Source organism: Brachionichthys hirsutus, chromosome 4, assembly GCF_040956055.1.
Source record: "Brachionichthys hirsutus isolate HB-005 chromosome 4, CSIRO-AGI_Bhir_v1, whole genome shotgun sequence".
NCBI classification, from domain to species: domain Eukaryota; kingdom Metazoa; phylum Chordata; class Actinopteri; order Lophiiformes; family Brachionichthyidae; genus Brachionichthys; species Brachionichthys hirsutus.
Window position 1 is genome coordinate 9,574,988 of NC_090900.1, and position 20,286 is coordinate 9,595,273.

Sequence of the window (20,286 nt, forward strand, 5' to 3'; positions counted from 1 at the left end):
GTTAACCCTGTTACTTTGATTTTTCATAGCTTTTCTTTAGGGACTTTAGCGCTTTCTACAAAAATGTGTTTCTGCTTTTGATGCCTTCCTTGCTTTTTAAAAACGTGAAATAGACAAAAAATCAAAACAATAAATACATTGGAGGTCCATTATTGGTCAAATGATTAATCTGATCAGGAATCAGTTTCCCCCCCCAGGCACCGGCTTCCAGCAGGCTGCTTTGAAGAGGATCCTTTACCCTGAGGACATAGGGCTTAAGCTACGTGCGCATTTTGAGATGTGCGCGTGCGCACACACCCACACGCACACACACACACACTATGAAAAATGTATGATTCAAAGTTATCAGCCAATGAGCTGCCAATCATCTTAAGCTTGTTTCCCAGTCAAACAATTTACTAACTTCTCGCGACCCCTTCTCACAAGTTATAGAGTTTTAGAGGCTTTATAGAGTTAAGAAAGGAGAATATTTACCGAGTTAAAATTACAGAGTAAAATAACTATCAGAGGAGAAGCTGAAATTTTACAGCTAATTTTGAATAATGGAAAGTTCTTGTTCAAATTTCATCTTGACCATTTCACACACAATTAGGTCTATCCTGACACAGGAATTTGTATTTTAATATTGTAATTTATTTTTGTAAAATCTTTGAATTTACATCATTCGTCATCAGACAACCAAATAAAAATGATGTCCACACTCCCCCGAGTTCCCTCTGGGCATCCTACAATATAACTATGAGTTAATAGTAATAAAAATAGTAATAGTAATCTGTGAGTAATGAGTCACCAACCTGGTCCCCGAACGTTGACATCCATGCAATCATTCTCAATCTCGCCCTGGGGGGGAGTGGGAGCCATAGAGGGGACGCGCAGGTCTGCAGCATCCAGGTGCTGCTGCGTCCACTGGCGGTGGTCCGTCTGGTCGTCCGCCTCAAGTATAGCCTGTTCGTCATACTGTTAAAACAGGGGCAGAAACGGATAGATGACTGAAACTGCAGTGAATAAAACTTGACATCATTTTTTTTTTCATTGCATTCAGAAAAATAAACAATGGAAAATACATTTATATTAATTTTTTGTTTAAAAACTTGGTCAAGTTGCAAATTAAAAAAAAATCCTAAATTATATATATTTCTGTTTCCTTACCTTGAACCGTTTTGTATCTGAAGGTTCATCTTCCTCCCAGTCATTCTGGGTGACATCCATGAGGGAAATGTCTGAGGTGTTTTTCAGTGGCCTATGAGGATGCAGAAAAAACATTTAAAATTCCCTGAACTCTACAGCTTCCATCTCATTCGAGCCTCCTGACACTAATGGTGCCGCAATGCCGAAAACAAAAGCATTGATTAAAACTGTACCCCACCCCTACTCCCTAACAAGCCAATTAATGCACAGCTTAACCGCCTATATCATTAACCTTCTCTATACTTATCATTAATCATCAAAATGATTCCCAAATTTGACTGATCCGCATGCATGCCGTCTCTCAGAACCAGTCCTTCACCGAACAAAAAAGAGACAGGAACACAATTCGGCATGTAAAAAACCAAACCAAAACTTACTTCAGTCCAACAGAATCCTCTCCGACAGGCTCGCGCCTCTTCTTCTTGCTGGTCTCTGTGGTCTTGAAGCCCTCGGGGAGCCAGAGGCGCCCATGCTCATGGCGCCGCTTTCGGGCAGCCACCATCCCCACTCCAAGGAAGGCCAGTAATCCTATGCCCCCCAGAACCAAGTATATTGGGTACAGATAGTGAGGTATCTCGGGGTCCACATCACCTGGTTGGAAAAGAGACAACATGGTCAAGATGGGCTGGAGAGCAGATTCAGACCAGCAGAAGACGGACCAGGACCCCCCAGGACCAGCCGGAGTGTTCGGACGGAGCTAGTCCGGCTCTCTTTCGCCTCACGGTCCCCGCTCCAGCTCACAACCAGCAGCGATCAACAGAAGCTGACTGACGATCCTCACCCGTTCTGTCACTAGCTTCTACCATGTATTCAGTAATAATCAGAATTACTAACCACTTTCCATCCCCCCCCCCCCCCAAAAAAAGAAAAAAGATAGGGGCGTGATAAAAAAAAAAGGAGTAAAAACCAGCACCACCACCACCTCTCTCCCTTTTCAACTCAGAGTACCAAGAGACAACTTTACCATTTCTTCTTTAAGAGAAAAAAGGAGGGGGATTAATGAACTTCAAATTACTGCACGCGCTTTAAGCTGTAAAGACGAAGGATTTATTAGGATTTTCCAGATAACAAAGACTCCCAACTTCTAGCACACTCCCGATCAATTTTTCCCTTTCTCTCTTTTTTCCACTAACGATTTTGAAATGATAAACTCCCCCCCAACCCAAACCCTTAGAGATGCATTAAGTCCTGGTATTACATCCAGTGAGGTGAAGGTTGCAGCAGCTCCTCACACTGTGGGATGAAGTGTCTGTGCGTGAGTGTGTTATCTTAGGACGTGCATGTGGACATGTATGTGAGTGGAAGACAGACAGAGAGACAGAGAGTTTTAACGTGCGGGTTGGGGGCTGGATGATTTGATTTGGAGCAATTAACCATTTTGGAGCCTGAAGCCATTGGATTTACACACTGAGGGAAGGATTGATTGTTTAGGCCATGAGATTCAGAACTGCATTTGTTCAACGCTGCATAACAAATACACAATCAAAGAGAATTCGGCTCAGGATCCAACCACAAGGCCCTTTCAGTTGGGGGCGTGTGCGTAAGAGCACGTGTCTAAACCACCTGTGCAAAAGAACCATCAGTGGATCACACCAGAGGTTTATGTCTTTTAGCCAGTTCACTAAAAATCACAATTATCCTACATAGTTACTAATAATTAGGCAAATCTTTATGATGTGTGTTTGTCCAAATATTGATGGCAGCTTTCAGTTTCCACTCGAGGAAAAATCAATTTGGAGTTTGCATCATCAAGTCTGCCTCAATAATCAAAGGTCAGACAATCAGTTGGGCTGTCTCAGAAATGATCCTTCCTTGTTTGGTTTTCAGCAAATATTATTCATACAGAAGTAAAACAAAGAATAGGAACTACTTTCAGTCGGGGAACGATACACAGTTGGCGGACGGTGTATTTGGTATGGACACAAATCAAACTCCAACTATACCAAGGCTCATCCTAACGAAGGAATTGCCCCGCTGGTTCAGAAAGGGCCTCATTGATGTGTTTTTGAAATAGTGCTTAAGCTGCTGTATGGCTTCAGCTGCATCTGCTGATGAACATTGATATTGCCCAAAAGTGAAAAGAAAGCAGGAGAAGTAATGAGCTGCAGACAATCTATGATTTGAGGGCCTGTTAAATATGTATAGAGACGCATACTTCCAGAAAATGGACTCACTAAAAACTGCTTCAATGGTGTAGGGAACATCCAGTTTTCCACTGGAAGCCAGCGCCCCGAGGAAAGCTGCTGCGTCATTGGTGCTCTGGAAGCACTCAGAGGACTGCTGGATGCACTGACGGTTGTCCACCTCTAAGTGGACAACTGACCTGTAGAATAAAGAGGAGCACGGTGCACAGTAAATATCGCTTACTGCACAATACTTCACGAGAGAAGCCGTTTGGGTACTCTCGCTCACCCTTTGATCTGCAAGTGATCCAGCTCCCTCCTCATTCTCCTGCTCTCTCCTGCCCCATCATGCAGACTCCTCTTCACCACGTTCAGCACCTTGCCAGACATGTCCGACCACGTGTCCACCGAGCGTTTGATGTTGTACTTCTTCAGCTCGTGTTCATTCCCATAGTAGGGGTACACCATCATCTCACCCTTGGTGTCCTTGCTGAATATCACATTGGTACGCAGGACACGGCTCAGCTCACGCAAGAAGCCAAAGGAGTTGTTTAGGAGATGCTCGGGGGTGATGTGGACCACCAGGACCAACTGGCCCAAGGCGAGCTTCTCAGGCGTGTTGGCGCAATCCAATCCATCCCATTCACACTCAGCATTGTTGCAGCCCTGGTCACAGTGGCCATCAGCATAGTGGTCCTTGCAGTACTGGTCATACAGAGGGCTGAAAAGAAGGTCATGTTAGGGGTACGGCCATTTGGAAGTACATTTTACAGGCTGCAGCAGAAGAAAAGGACGTGACGATGCATACAACTGCATGAATTTATTTTAAAAAACAACACTTTTAAGGTTTGTTTTAATGTGCTTCAACCTGTCTGGGAACAATGATGATGCTCTTCATCAAGCCATTTATTTTTCAGACTGAATTTTTGCTGAATTTTACTGTGAATCTTGTCTAAATTACTCACTTGCACTGTCCTTCCAGATTCTGACAGTCAAAGCCGTCGTAGAGACAGCCAGCATTGTCACACTGAGAATCACACGTCCCGTCACTGAAGTATCGCCAGCACTGCAGCGAGGCAGAGCAGTTCTTCCATGGGGCATCGAAATTGAGCGAACAGTCGCCGTTGTCCCAACCGCACGCGTGGTTGTTACAGAGCACGTCGCAGAACTTGTTGTGCTTCGCCTCGCTGCACTGCGGGATGTCACAAGCAGCCTCCACCTCAGTCGGCGGCGGGATGTCATGGCCAAAGCCTCCCTGAAAGCTGTAATCGAGGATGTGGCATCGGACACCGTTGAAGTTTGTGGGGCAGAAGCAGTGGTAGAACGGGGCCTCAGATGTCTTTTCACATGTGCCACCATTATAGCAGGGGTTGGAGTTGCAGAGGCTGTCAGCGGGATACTGGCACTCGGGACCAGTGAAGGATGGAGTGCACAAACACTTGGGACTCTTGTGGCCAGAGATACAGGTGCCTCCATGGCGGCAGTGGAGGCTGCCACAGGCCTGGGCATCATACTCACACGTGGAGCCGGTAAAGCCCTAGAAAGATGAGAGAAAATCATAAACCGTGGAATGTACTCACTACACTAAAAGTTATTTTATATATATATATATGTAAGCTCTAGGATGCAATTTTATTTGGAGACATACAGTATTTGTGGTACTCACAGGAGGGCATTTGCAGATGAAGCCATGTGGGGTGTTACTGGCAACAGCGCACGTCCCTCCATTACGACATGGTTTTCCCTTACATCCATCAAACACCATGTCACAGTGTTGACCTGCAGTTAAAACACAACACATGTGACTCTTATTTCACAAGTGCTGCAAAAATATCCCAGATCTCATTTTCTCTTTCTGAAATTAATCTCGGGAGGCAAATTATTTTCTTGTTGTGGGCTTGTGACAGTTTCCAAAAGTTGCGTTTTCAAACCAATTCATTGAAATCAAAAGAAATTGGGTTAATTATGCCTTGTTCTATTGCACAGTGTCACATCTTAATATTCACTGAAGGAAATATGTTTATGTTGCTTTCAATTTCATAATCAAAAATATTATAATCCCACATGAAGGTTAGAATTGGCAAAACGCGTACGTCAAAGAAAACACACAGAGGGCAGTAGAGCGATCGTTTACCTGTGTATCCGGTGCGACACTCGCAGCGGAAGTTGTTGGTTAGTTGGATGCAGCTGTGCGTTCCCCGTGGATCACAGGGGTTGGACAGACACTCATTGACATCTCCCTCACAGCGCTCCCCCACGTACCCTGCAGGGCAGATGCAGTGGTAGCCTCCGACCCGATCGACGCACTTCCCTTTGTTGAAACACTTGGGCTCCTTGGTGACCGGGTCTGTGAATGGGTTGCAGTCGTCCATGTTGATCTCACAGTGCACCCCTGATGAAGGTATGACAGGGGAAGAGGGAAAAGCCATGCAAATGTTAAATAGCTGCAGAAAGCAACATTTTAGTCCCAATTGATCAGTTACTTCCTAATAATGTGGCGTTATTTACATTATTAAAAAAATATATTATCTCAGTCTACTTAATTTCCTTCTAATATAAACTAATATACAAGTGTGCATATTAAAATACTGCAAACATTAGATTCCAACAAATAAACAGTCCTAAAATTGCAATAATGCAGGGGAAGTCTGGTCGTTATAATCAAATTCCTTAGTGTTTTTAAAACACTAAATGATAAGAATTCCAAATCAGGCAAAAAAAAAAATGGAAACCGACCAGAATCAAAGAATCAAAAAAAAAAAAAAAGATTTCCCTTAACTTCACATCAAATCTCCTGAAATGTTTTAGTTGATCAGAAGGCCAACAGCATCGCCTTTTCTGAGATGCACCCAACGCTGCTGGCACTTTGGGCTGACCTACAACACACACTCCCCTTCATGTCTGAGAGAAAAATCGATGCTGTACTTGACAAGTAGAGGAAGGGATGGAGGCAAGACGGGAAGGAGAGTTTTTTAGACATGCCCTGGCTGCTGCTAAGCCCTAATTAACGAAGAGACAAGGAGGAGAGGATGGAGAAGCTGAGGGACGTGGAGCAGTGTGCGTGGGGTCTGCTAACCTTGGGTTCCCCGGGGACAGGAGCATTTGTAGGTATTGATCAGGTCAATGCAGGTGCCCCCATTCTGGCACGGCTGGGAGAAACACTCATTGATCTCGTCAGAGCAGTTGGTCCCCACATATCCTGGCAGGCACTGAGAGAGTAAAAGAACAAGTGAGGAGGAAGAGGAGGAGGAGGAAGAAAAGGAAGGAAGAGGAAGAAGAGAGGGGAAAGTTTAATCAATGCCTGACATGAAACAAAGATGGTTTTTGTTTACCTGGCTGTTTTCTGGCCTCCATCCTGTCAAGGCCAGGAGATACTTTATTCAAAGGGAGATTAACATAACCAATCTGTTTGTGTTCTATTTATAAACAGACCTCTCATTAGTGGCTGTTTCTAAGGCACAAAACTGCTTTTTTATATGATTCTAGAGCAAATTTGATAAGGTTAGACAATGATAAATGTAAAAACACCATTGATATACCAAGTCGACGGACATTTAGCACGCAACATCAACTGAACGAGTCTCTGTGATGGGCTTACTTTCCCCTAAAAATGTTGAAAACACAACTTCCATCAGCGCTTGATCATATCTTTAAAATTGACCATGAAAAGTAAAATTACAACATATCTTTTTGCGTGAAAGACCTTCAACCCACGGCATTAATGCATATATATGTTACGTGTACAGTCAGACCTGACAATTTCCCATTTCAATTCAAACTTTAAATTCGCGTCTGTTACCTTGCAGGTGTATCCACCTAAAAAGTCTGTGCAAGTGGCTCCATTCTGGCAGGGGTTCGGCGTGCATTCGTCCACTTGCTCCTCACAGTAACTTCCAGTATATCCGACCTGGCAGTGGCAATAGTGAACGTTGCCTGCGTCCAGACACTGACCCGAGTTACGACAAAGATGGGCAACATCCACTCCTATGCAGATGAGAAAATGAGCTTTAGCAATTTGTATTTATTTGTTATTATTTCAAACAAGGAAGAGCGAGAGCATGAAAAAAATGTTCACCAACAAACTGAATCACACAATGATATCAATGACAGCATTTTTTTTTATCACAGGCAGCTCTTATTGTACCTCTCTGTTTGGCCGCAACCTCACAGGAGACACTCGGGACGTCACAGTAAAGTCCTGTCCATCCAGTCTCACATTCACAGCTGTAAGTCGTTCCCCTCTGCCAGCAGCTTCCCCCATTCTTGCAGGGTGATGAGTCGCACCAACGAACCAAGTTCTGCACGGTGCGCACACACATCATAAAATTACTTTAATGAAATGAAAATGAAAGACAGGAGTAATCAAAAGCTTAAGAAGGTACAAGTATATCATAAGTAAAATGTTCCTACCTGGCAGTTCACTCCAGTATATCCATGAGGGCAGGTGCACTTGTAGGTACCGTAGCTGTCGTGGCAGGTGCCGCCGTTGAGGCAAGGTTTGGAGTCACACTCATTGATGTCATGCTGGCAGTAGCTCCCTGTGAAGCCTGGTGGGCATAAGCATGTGAAGGCATTGATGGCGTCCACACAGGTGCCACCGTTGAAGCAGGAACTGCATCGGGGGGGAAAAAATAAAGATTATGATGAAGTTTAATGAAATTGAGCAGAATGGAAATGTTCTTATATTTTTTAGTACTTGCTAAACAGACATTTACACACAGTTTGAAATTAAAAAATTCAGGGTGGAGACTAATGTCTCTGCTGTTTAGGTGACACTCCACCAGAGGGGGCACTGGTGGAAAGGGAAATTAGATCCACTTTAACAAGTTGATGAAAGGGAACCTGTCAGGAACATGTCCTGTGCTCATCTCTTATCTCGTCAACAAAACGTGTTGGTTGAATATGACATATTGAATAGGAGTCTTTGTAATATGTGAGCTCTGTACCTCTCAGTGCAGTCAGGAGTGTTATTTTCACAGTGAATTCCACTGAAGCCGGCCGGGCAGGTACAGGTGTAGCTGTTCACACAGTCGGTACAGTTGGCTCCGTTCTTGCACGGGTTGCTCTCGCACTCGTTGATGTCCTCCTCGCACTTGGTGCCCCTAAAGCCAGGCAGGCAGGTGCACAGGAAGCCGTGCACCTCGTCCTTACAGAGGCCTCCGTTGCTGCAGGGGTCTGTGGCAGGAGGAAATCAAGTATGTAACTAAGTGCTGCGGCTGGTTTGTATATTAAAGGAGCAGAAGGAGACAAGGGAGGCAGACTGGAGGACATACTGGGCTTGCAGTCATCAATGTTGGTTTCACAGTCGTGTCCAGTAAAGCCTGGTTTGCATCCACAGCGGTAACTGCCCAAAGTATTTTGACAGGATGCTCCATTGCGGCAGGGATTCTTCACACACTCTTTGATGTCTACCTCACATGTTTGGCCTTAGAAGAGTGCAAAAATTAATAATAATAAGTAAAAATACAAGTATGGAGAGACTGGATCCATGCAAGGAATGGCTATTTGATTTTTTTATAATAGTTTTTAAAATAAAACTGAAATACAAGGGTTCAATTTCATAGCAAAAAGTGATTTGATTTTTTGTTTCTCTTTACAACATAAAAATAAAATCACTGGAAAACAGAAATAGAAACTTAACTAAAAAAAATGAATCTGGTCATCTATCTATAAAGCAAGAAAAGGAAAATGACTTATACTTAAAACGTTTTGTTGTTGTTGTTGTGTGGTTTGAAATAAAAAATAAAAATAACCACATATTAAAAAAAATATATATTGATATGTTTCTGAAACGAAAATCAAATGACCAAAAGACAGATGAGCTTAATTGGCTCTAAGAGTGCTTTTTGTATGAATCGGCTTTTCTCTATTGAAAAACTGTATGACTTCTCAGTTAATTGGTTCGTCATACCATATTCATTTATTAATGTTTACCTTGCCATCCATCAGGACAGACACAGGAGAAACTCTGATAGTCTTCTGACTCTTGACACACGCCTCCATTCTTGCAGGGTTCGGAGCTACAGGGGGCCATCAAGGTTTCACAGTTCTCTCCTGCAACACGTAAACACTTATGTCAAAAGCACAAAAAGAATTACAAATATTACGATTCATTTTAACAGCATGACATCATTCAGGAGTCATGAACTCTACGATAACGCAACCAAAATGGACACCGTCATCTTTCAGTGCTATCAGAAGATTTTAGCCAGTGTCTGTCAGTACTCAAGGCCTGTCGAGACATTTCCCTATCTGTTTCCACAACACATTGCTCTTGCAGGAAACTGCCTCCAGTTTCCGACCATTGTGAAGCCATTTACTGTTCTGTGAGACAGGAAGCAGGCAAACAGGAAATGTGTCAAGATCCCCGTTCCCACCCCGACACAAGCAAAAGCCTTTTATTATTAAGTCCTGTGGATTTTTCCTAAAAGACTGCTTAAAAAATACAAGAACATTTGCACTTATCCTTTCCATCACCTGTTTTGACAAAAAAAATAAAATAAGTGAGATTACATAAAAACATTTTCCAGCTAACTTATCATCAACTTATGAGCCACAGAGGCGCAAAGCGATTATCTTGCTGTTGTACTTAACCAGAGAGGCGTTTCACCCTCAAACCATCTTTCCTCTTTGTCTAAAGTACAGACCTGCAGACACTCTTGGAACGCCAAGCTGACACATGGGCATCCAAAATAGTTCCAATCATAACTTCATACCTGTGTAAGGCAGGATACAGTTGCACTTGTAGCCGGCAACATCGTCAATACAAGTCCCCTGGTTGAGGCAGGGGTTGGAGGCGCACTCGTTAATGTTGGTCTGGCAGTTTGGGCCTGCAGTTGGAGCAGAGAAAACATTCCACCCGCATCAAGTTCATTCAATTTGTTGGTCAAGTGATAGGTAAGTGCAACTTGAGGACAAACATGCACCACATGAACCTAATTATCCTCACACAGGGGCGGACTGGCCATATGTCCATTCTGGAAGAGCACAGAACGGCCGCTGGCCCCACGGCCGCCGAGCCGACCTCTTGAATTCCTCCATAAACTGTGTCATAATACACACATAGGCAACAAGGACAGGGGGCGCTACCGCCCGGCCCTACAGTTGCACAACGAAATAGCAGGAAGAAGTAGAAGAACTGCACGAGCGTCTAGTCTGCGGCTATCCGGTGATCCAAGAGGGACATGTAGAGAGTGCTGAGGCGGCCAGAGCGGAGAGACGGAGGCCTTGCGAAAGGTGGAGAGACGGCGGTGTTGTGAGGGGCGGGGCAGGCAGCCCTCCAACAAGCTGCACAGCAACGGAGACAGGGAGCCGGTGCCGTTGCATCGGCCGCTTGAACATGTTGGGACTCAAGCAGCAGCAGGCAGGCAGACGCAGAACGGAGCGGTGCAGGCGTGATAAATGAGACAAGGCTTATTTACATAACACATTTCAATAATGGACGAGGAAAGCGGGGCACAAATACGAAAGGAGAAAGGGGGAGCAGAAAAGATCAGAGAAAACAGGCTGACATCCCTGGGAAAGGATGCCTCAATGTGTAAAAAAATAAACCCAGCTCTGTCGTTGACTCGTTGTTAATTGTGGATTGCAGTTGTGGAATAAAAATTCTTGTGAACTGATGTAACAGAATGACTTTGAGCAGTGCTTGAAGTGGGCCGGGTTATGCTCACCGGTGCGTACAGTGTTACGTCCCTGCATTAATCCTTCTTCATGCATGTCTACACCGTATGTGCCTCTGTCAGAGCCCCGCCCCGAGCCTTCACAGTCACTGACCCAGGACTGCAGATTCATTTGGCCATTCCACCGAGACTTCCTAACTTTAAACAGTTGCACATCACGAGAGAAGCCTCTGTGTGACACTCTAAGCGGAGAGCAACCGGCGGCTTGAGCAGCAGTCGCTCAGACTCGTGTTAGACCCTCGTTTGCACGTCTCGACTCAACCACACGAACGAAACGCAGAAGATACATATTAAATGTATTTGTATATGTGGAGCTTGCTGACCGATGGAGATGCAAAAACCTCTGACTCTGCAAGTGAGAAAATAAAGAGTAGCCTCGAACCCACAACCAGAGCAAATGTGCATATTTATCTCATTACGCTGGCTAATTGAAATCTGCTAAAGCAGTATAGAGCAGCATCGTCAAATGTATTCTCTCTCTCTCTCTCTCCTTTACACAGGCCCGTTGATGAACTGAATTCGGGCCGGGCTGGGCCGTTCTTCAGTCCCAGCCCGCCCCTGCACTTGTACATGCAAAGCAAATACTAACCTGTGAAGCCCATGCGACAGGTGCAAACGTAGCCGCTGGTCATGTCCTTACATGTCCCTCCATTCATGCAGGGGTTGGATTCACATTCGTTGTTGTTGACGTCACAGTTTTTACCACTCCACCCCGAGTCACAAAGGCATTTGTAGCTGATGGAGAGAAATGTTGCCGATAAATCTCAACACATTCATTTTTTTGGCGACTCGCCAGACGTTTGTAGAGCTGTATGATGAACGTCAGCACTGATACCACGATAGCCTACATTCCTGATCAGTCAATCAATGTTTGGAAACTTTTTCTCAGATAAGGAAAGATTCTTTATAATATATCACTTTAGTTAATATTTAGGGCTGGAAATATTGAGCCTGTTTTGTAACTAGAATATCTGATATACTTATCTGAAGACATCAAACATTAAACATTCCAGCACCTCTGAAGATCAGAAGGCTTCTTTGTATTAGGCCAAAATTTAGCCTAATACAAAGAAACCTAAAAGAAAGCTAAACTAACAGGAGGCTTCATATTTCCCTGGCATAAGACAGTGGTACCAGTATGTACATGATAAATAAGAATATTCTCAGAATTTAAAAAATTACTTTAAATAAAAAAAGACTTTGATAAAAATAAAAAAGATATTAAACATTCTTAAATAATCAATCCAGATGACTTATCCACTGATTAATATTAATGCTATCAAACGCTGAAATACATTCACTGACATCAACAATCTTGAGCAGGGAGTATTATTATTATTCCATAGATACTCATTCCTTTGTTAAAGAGATGTTCAAGGTAGGTGCTCTAAAAGTCTCTTGCAACATTACATCATGAATACTTGCTGAATTACAAATAAACATAGCACAAAACCAACGCAATGTGGTGAAGGTTTGAATTCGCTCGCAGCCTCACCCGTTCATCTTGTCCTCACAGTCACCATGAATGCAGGGGTTGCTCACGCACTCGTTGACCTGGGAGAGGCATGTGGCGTCATGGTAACCATCTGGACACGCGCATTTGAAGCCGTTGATTCCATCGATACAAGTGCCACCGTTGTGACAGGGATCGATGGCACACTCATTGATGTTAATGTTACACATGGTACCTATAGAGGAAAACATTTGGATGTTTTTAATCAAAGTTCTCCATTCTGGGGAAGGATCGCTATTTGTCTTTAGACATTTAATCTGTTCACCAAATGTGCAGGTGGACACAGGAGTTTATCAGCTTATCTTAGCATGACGAGTGAAAACAACGGGGAACAGCTGCCCTGGCAATGTCCAAACGTAAAACCCACCTCGTGTCTCTGCTCAAGCTAATGTTCAGTATGATCAGCAAATTGTGTCGTCAACTTACAAAATGTCATCGTTGGTTCATAGAAATTTGAGAGGCTTAAAAATACTAGCAATATATTTTTAAACACCTGTCAACAAGACGGGTCTCACTGTATTTGAAGTATTATTTTAAACACGTAAACACACAGAAGCTGACAAAGCCACCACACGATTTAGCCTTCATCTCAATAAATGTATTAATTTCTAGAAACATGAAGGCTTTTAAGTCCCTCTTTGTCGGCCACTTGAAGCACCGACGCCACTCAGCCTGGTGCCACGCATAGCATAAAGGTTTTAAAGCAGGGACCAGCTTCCAACCTTTTAAAAGCTCAACTTTCAGGAATCTTTCAGGGAATCTTTTCTCCCACTCAAATCCCGAGTGCCTGGGTGAGTCACAGTGTGTGTGTGTGCGTGTGTGTGTGTGTGTCCTGTCTTTGTAGGGGAGGGCAGCTTGCGTGTCCGAACAGCAGCAGGTTGGGGACAGGGTGGAGGTGGAAAGTTACACCGGTTGAGCCTCAGAGGAGCGTGCTCACTCGCTCAGCATCTGTCACCCTCCCCATCAAGACCCACACTTCATTGTCCATACATGCAATCCTCTTATCCTGCAGTCATTTTACCCTTTGGTTACCTGAGACATAGGCAGCATTTAAGAGGTCTTAAATTAAATTTACCTTTTTGCAAATGAAAAGTCTGAAATAATTTAATAAAGACAAAGTCAACACAAGGTAAATGAGGATAAACATCTCTGTGTCTCTGGAGAATACAACCCAAAAGAAAACATTCTTGTGCTTGAATGTCCTTAAAAACTATTACTTTAACACACTTTTTAAAGATGCTTGTTGTTGTTTGTTGCTATTCGCAAGGATCTGCTTACGTGGCTGGCTTAAATTTGCCCTTTTGTGTGTCTACATTTTAATTTGAGGTTTTTTCAGGTAGCATTTCTGAGAGTGTCAGCTGCTTCTTTCCCCCCATAAAAGGCCACATATGAAATATACTGTGACACCTCTCCTGTTTACCTGTGTAGCCGGGATCACAGACGCAATCGTAGCCATCGATCTTGTCAATGCAGGCGCCGTAGTCGCAGGCATTGCTCTTGCAGTCGTCAATGTTGATTTCACAGTTGGTTCCTGTCAAAGAGTGCGTTTATTTCAATAATCTTTTGTGCCATGAAGAATAGTTGCGTTTGCACCTGCGTTTCTTGTTTGTTACCCGTGGTGCCTTTGGGGCAGATGCAGATGTAGGCGTTCTCTCTATCCTGGCAGGTGCCTCCATTCCTGCAGGGCTGGCTCAGACACTCGTTGATGTTGGTCTCGCACAGTCGGCCAGCGTATCCAGGCTTGCACTGGCAGCTGAAGGACGCCAGGCCGTCGATGCAGGTACCATAGTGGCACGGGTCAGAGTAACATTCGTTGATGTCTGTCTCACAGTGTCTCCCAGAGTAACCTGGCAAGAGTTACTTTAATTAATTAGTGTTATGCTTGTTTATCATCTTCAGCTCCCTTTTTGGGGGATTTAAAAGTTTCTACTCTATTTTTTCCTGTTCTATTAGACATTTGCAGCTGTTGTGAAGACTTCTTTACCATCAGTGCATTCGCATGTGTACTTGTTGGGTCCATCTGTGCACTTGGCGCCATTTTTGCACGGTGTGCTGGCACACTCGTCAATGTCTATTTGGCAGAAGTTCCCAGTGAAGCCTGGAAAAACAACAACAGTGTGTGTAAGTGGGTATAGGGGTATAGGGGTGTGTGTGTGTGTGTGTGTGTGGGTGGGTGTGTGCCCCCTTTCATAATCCCACGGTCGTACTACAAGAGCTCTCACCGAATCAGAAATCCACATGTAAATTACCAACTCTGCTACACTACACATTATTTTCTCTCTCCCTTCCTTTCAGCATGAATCCAAAGGGAGAAAAGAGAGCGGAGTAACAGATTCATGCTGGGGGGGGTGGAAGAATGAAAGTGAGGCCTCCTGACCAAGGGGTGAGAGACAAAGGAGGGCCTGTCTGCTCAACGTAACACCAAACTGAGTCCGTTGCCTCTTTTGTCCCCAAAAATCTTTCCATCACAATGTGCATTCTCTTGTGTTGCTTTCGCCCCCTTCTCCTCTACCCTGTCCAGTCCTTCCTAGCCTCTGAAAATCAGCTTGACCCTTGGCCTACCACTATTTCAACTCCTTGTCATTCAAAATCAACCAGCAGGCTCTCTCTCTCTCTTTTGCTGGAGTTTTTCGATACGTCTTTCTTGCGTCCCCCTCTATCACGATAGGGCGTTTCCAGGGAGGAGTGGGCTGATTTTTCCCAGTGCATTTAAACCGTTCACTGGTTTCTAGAGTTTCAAGAGGACTCCAGCATAGACGTAGAGGAGACATGCATATTTGTGTTTTCAGTTATACACATACGCACATCCACAAACTTATTTAAGAATATATATAAGCTTTGTGACTCAAAGTAATTTATGAATGCTTTTCAGATCACATTTATACTATCGAGATAAAAAAGTTTAACCTCCATTGCTGAGTTTTGGACAAACAATCAGAACTTGATGGACTATCTGTTTGCAAGCCGTGGGGGTAAAATAACACTTCTTTAAGCATTGCTTCCAAGTTTTCAGCAACGGTAAAGAAACCTCACTCACCCAAACTAAAAAAAAAATGTCTTCCTCAAACGTGTAAAACAAAAGTTATGTTTCTTCAAAGTTAAAGAACAGTGCCCCAAATTTGCAGCTGTGACCAAAATCAAAGATAAAAAAAAAAAGAAAACTCTATGAAAGAATGTCTTACACGGATGCACACGTACACACACACACACACACACAGACAAAAGTTGAAGCATGCACAGACATCATCATGCACCACAGCTGCCGAAAAGGGATTTATTCCCAGACTGCTGGAATCAGTCGTTTCAATAGCTCTCAGTGGGGTTTCCATGGCTATTCCATGTTCAGAAATAATAAGCGGGGACCCTTGCCTCAGGCCTTGTTCAAAACAGGGACAAATTTACATCTCAAGCAAAGCGGTTAAGACCCCTTCTTCACCCCTCCCTGCAGCATAACAGTCTGAGTGTCTCGCCGGCCCAACTCTTCATCTCCAGCCCCTCATCACCGCCGCATTGTGCTGCTTCCTCGCTAACCCTCTCCGACTGTCACAGACAGGGGCTTCCTTACGCGCTAAGCTCTTGTGCTCACTCCTATACCCCCTCTATTATTTCTAAAGATTCCTTGTTGGGGTGTTTTTACTTCTTCCTTTCTTTTTCTTCTCAACAGGAGGAATCCTGCTTCTCCACCCAGGCCTCTTTTGATCCACCCGACTCAAAGCTTTGCTATTTTGCTCGACAAAAAGCACACACACACACACACACACACGCAAAAGAAAGAAAATTACTCACACCTCATCGATCTGGCAGAAAGAATGCAAAACAAAAACCGCGTTTTTCCTTTCCTTTCTTCTTTTCCTCCCAACCTGTGACTCAATAGTAGCATTCCCTCCACAACAAAACATCAATACATCTTGAGTAAAAAACAGCATTTCTAAAAACAGAAAACAGCCTTCAGCAAACAGCTTAGAGTCCCTCAAAAACAGACGAGACCATTATCTCATGCTTCACCACAACACAAAAAATGTGTTCTAATCCTCATCCTTCTCTTTTATACATTTGCATTTAAAAGTCTTCTTTAAAGCTACAATTTTTGGTTCATTCAGCAGATTTTGCAAAAGGCACACCAAACTTGTTTAAAAAGTTTTATCTTCCTCAAGCCTTTCCCTATAGATTTTTCTCCCTCTCCTCCTCAACTACTGAATTCGTTCTGGGCTACCCAGGCCTGCATAAGCCTGCCTCAGGGCGGGGATTAGTGCCCGTCCAGAAAGGTGTTTGTGTGTGTTTGTGTGTGAGCGATGTACAGACAGAGACAGAAAGACGGAGACGGATCGACCTCTGTGCCCCATGGCCCATCCCATCCTGCCCCGCCCTCCCTCCTCAGTGGTACAGCAACCTCACCTGTGGGGCACTGGCAGTCGAAGGTGTTGATCTTGTCAATACACTCGCCGTAGTTCATGCAGGGGCTGCTGGCGCACTCGTCTGTATCGATCTCGCAAAACTTCCCCTTGTAACCTGGCCAATTAGCAAGGAGTAAAGGAGAGAGAGAGAGAGAGAATACATTTGACGATGCTGCTCTATACTGCTTTAGCAGATTTCAATTAGCCACAGTAATTAGATAAATATGCACATTTGCTCTTCTTCTCTTAATTAATTTTTTTTTTTTAAAAATCTCATCCTAGCATCAGTTATGATTAAGGTGATAAAGAAACTGAATCTTGTGTTCAATCAACAGTTCAGCAGCTTAAGATATTCAGCTCACATCCAGCCCTCCACTTGAACATCTTATATGAACAAAATGTTACCTGGCATGCAGATGCACTGGAAGTTCCCAATTTGGTCCAGGCAGGTGGCCTCATTCTTGCACGGATTGGACATGCACTCGTTGATGTCCAGTTCGCAGCGTGGCCCCACGTAGCCCTGCAGGCACTTACACTGGAACGAGCCCTTGGTGTTTATGCACTTCCCTGCATGCTCACACGGGTTGGATCCTGTTTAAATAGATAATTGCTGTAAGCTAACTTCACCAAGCTGCCATGTATACACAAGTCCTAACAAAGACCAATCAGACTGTAAAGATGTAAATGAGATACATTTGGGTGGTTTCGTGTTGTTTGACGAAGCCTTGACTCTGTGTAATTGGGGCAATTGTACCCCTATAGATGTCATTTATTGTGATTATGGGCACAATTATGGGTACCACAGTCCTGATGATGTTTGGTTAAGCAAGTCAGAGAGTCTACCTTACCCAGTGAGCACTCATTGACATCCTGATCACAGGAAGCGCCGACGTATCCTGACGGGCAGGTGCAGAGGTGATTCCCATTGACGGGGTTGGTGTCACAGTTGGAGCCTTTCTGGCACGGGTTGCTGATGCAGGCGTCGTCCAGTTGGCACAGCAGTCCTGGCCAATAACAGAGAAGATGGAGTTTTTAAAATCACAAATATCCTCCCATCACAAACAAATCACAAATGACAAGAAACCCACAGCCACGCCAGAAAAAGAGAAATCCGTGATGCAGTCTCTGGTGTTTGATTTTACACCTTTGATTTAGTTTTGACAGCACATGGAGAGACACCTCCCACTTATGCCATGACCTCCTCTACTCTGCCTCTGATTGACTTAATGGCTGACAGTCACATTTAGCATGCAGCACCTCGATGAAAGAATTACACGGAGGACCAATCCCCCCCCCCCCAAATATGTAAATACCTGTGCGACCATGAGGACATTCACAGAAGAAAGACGCCACACGGTCATGGCACGTAGATCCATAATGGCACGCAGCACTGGCACAGTCATCGATGTTCTCGCTGCAGTCGTCTCCGGTCCAGCCATTCACACACACACACTGATAGCTGCCGAAGGTGTTGTGGCACGTGCCGCCATTTTGGCAAGCGTTGGGCATCAGCTGGCACTCATCTACATCTTCAGTGCAGAGTTGACCTGTGGGAGAACCAGGAGTCAGATGATTATGATACCTTGGGATTGTATTCGCTTGAGGAGCATTGGCTTATGCGGATGCATCGCTCCACAAACCTGTAAATTCTGGTCTACACTGGCAGTTGTAGGTGTTGACTCCATCTACACATGTTCCTCCATTCTGGCACTCGTGCTCTGGGCAGTCATCGATGTTCTGGTTGCAGTTCTTTCCAGCAAAACCTGACAGACAAAAAGTCAAAATGACAGATTCATGCCGTGTTACATCGATTGCTTGCATCGCCGCACAATTTCTTCAGATTTCAGATTTCTGATGGCTTATCTCTCCTGTTGCGAAAACAACAATCTGTCATTTAGAGCAAAGACAGTGAAATGTCTCTTCAGTTAAATGTGGTAACCGTCTTTTTTTTTTCTCCAACAGAAGGAGGCAGCTGTACCCTCGAGCTCTGTGGAAAACTCCAATCCAAACCGCTGCACGGTTGCACAAGAGTCAACGGCTGCACTGTACATGTGGCAAGATGGTTAATAAGTGAAGATGAGAATCAGCAGAATCATCTTTTGCATTCGTTAAAAGTCACGCGGGCGTGTCTTCAACTGTAATGAACCCAACTGGGATCAGAATCTAATCATTCTAAATGAATTTCTGCTATTTCTTCCACATACAATACAAATCAGTGCCTGCTGCTTATTCGCTAAAGTCATATATGTTAAAATAACTAAAATTCCTCACTCAATCGCTCATGATTTTTTTGAGGAATAGCTTTGAACATTTTTGTTATTCCTGTTTTCAGACGTAACAACAGAAATCAGGCAAAGGCGGCCCACGAGAAGGTGATGGGCAGGACCGAGGTCCCGCTCCACTCTGCTATGTGAAACGGATGTTGTCCTTTGACCATTTCCCCCTGATAAGATGCTACGCCTTCCTGTCCTGCTTTGTTCACGCACACACACACACCATACAGACCTGTGTAGACTCACATGCACACAAACATACAACTCAGGACTCAAAATAAGCAAGAACACCCCAGCTTTAAATTACATCATCGCTTTTTCTGACATGCAGGAGGCCTTGACATTTAAGTTCCAACTTCAGAAACATCGGTAACACAGCACATTAAAAAATAAAGAAGCTAAATATAATTCACTTAAATATACCAGTGCTTCTTAGTCAAAATGTACAATATATTATGCAGTTACAGTTTATCTGTCGTGCCATAAAATCATATTAACTTATTATCAAAGGTGAATAGTGCACAATAGTGACTAAGCTATAGTTGAGTCCTCAGTGTTGGAACCTCCTGCTCCGTTCCCTTGACACGTATACGCACACTCACAAGCATTTATTTCACTCACACTAAAAGCTGGAACAACCAGGCCTTAAAGCAAAGCAGCTCATCACAGCAATACAAATGTCTAATGCGTGTAATGTCGCTACCTGGCACGCAGGAGCACTCGTAGCTGGTGTCTCCCTTTTGGATGCACGTGCCTCCATTAAGGCACGGTGACGGGGTGCAGGGCTGGTAACGGCTCTCACAGTTCTCGCCTCTGTACGCCGCCGGGCACTTGCAATGGTAGCCGCCGACATCATTGATGCAAGTCCCGCCGTTCTTGCAGAGAGACGGGGTGGCGTCACACTCGTTGATGTCTTGTTTGCAGGTCTTTCCGGTGAAGAAGGGCGAGCAGTTGCAGATGTAATGGGACTCGATGGACGAACACAGGCCACCGTTGGCACATGGATTTGAGGCACAGGGATTGGCTTGTTGGCACAGTTTACCTGAGGGAGTAGACAAATGATGATCTGCTACAGGCTGTGCTGTTTGGTGTTCTCCCGATTCTGCATGAACTGAC

At 44.3% G+C, this 20,286-nt stretch overlaps 1 protein-coding gene across 1 annotated transcript in view; it reads right to left on the reverse strand.

The window, feature by feature from the left end:
* LOC137893367 (neurogenic locus notch homolog protein 1-like) overlaps positions 1-20,286 on the reverse strand; it is a 36,879-nt gene that overhangs the window by 3,634 nt on the left and 12,959 nt on the right. The window contains exons 4-30 of the mRNA XM_068738826.1: positions 19,874-20,212; positions 18,538-18,660; positions 18,211-18,444; positions 17,746-17,901; positions 17,303-17,488; positions 16,899-17,012; positions 14,488-14,601; positions 14,117-14,350; positions 13,924-14,034; positions 12,486-12,678; positions 11,580-11,725; positions 10,028-10,141; positions 9,246-9,365; positions 8,585-8,737; positions 8,258-8,486; positions 7,722-7,923; positions 7,456-7,609; positions 7,111-7,295; positions 6,388-6,520; positions 5,446-5,703; positions 4,978-5,090; positions 4,277-4,848; positions 3,601-4,032; positions 3,363-3,511; positions 1,566-1,779; positions 1,150-1,240; positions 795-957 (exon numbers count right to left, since the gene is read on the reverse strand). Of these exons, the coding sequence (XP_068594927.1) occupies positions 795-957; positions 1,150-1,240; positions 1,566-1,779; positions 3,363-3,511; positions 3,601-4,032; positions 4,277-4,848; positions 4,978-5,090; positions 5,446-5,703; positions 6,388-6,520; positions 7,111-7,295; positions 7,456-7,609; positions 7,722-7,923; positions 8,258-8,486; positions 8,585-8,737; positions 9,246-9,365; positions 10,028-10,141; positions 11,580-11,725; positions 12,486-12,678; positions 13,924-14,034; positions 14,117-14,350; positions 14,488-14,601; positions 16,899-17,012; positions 17,303-17,488; positions 17,746-17,901; positions 18,211-18,444; positions 18,538-18,660; positions 19,874-20,212 (5,232 nt within the window). The remainder of the gene's footprint in view (positions 1-794; positions 958-1,149; positions 1,241-1,565; positions 1,780-3,362; positions 3,512-3,600; positions 4,033-4,276; positions 4,849-4,977; positions 5,091-5,445; positions 5,704-6,387; positions 6,521-7,110; positions 7,296-7,455; positions 7,610-7,721; positions 7,924-8,257; positions 8,487-8,584; positions 8,738-9,245; positions 9,366-10,027; positions 10,142-11,579; positions 11,726-12,485; positions 12,679-13,923; positions 14,035-14,116; positions 14,351-14,487; positions 14,602-16,898; positions 17,013-17,302; positions 17,489-17,745; positions 17,902-18,210; positions 18,445-18,537; positions 18,661-19,873; positions 20,213-20,286) is intronic.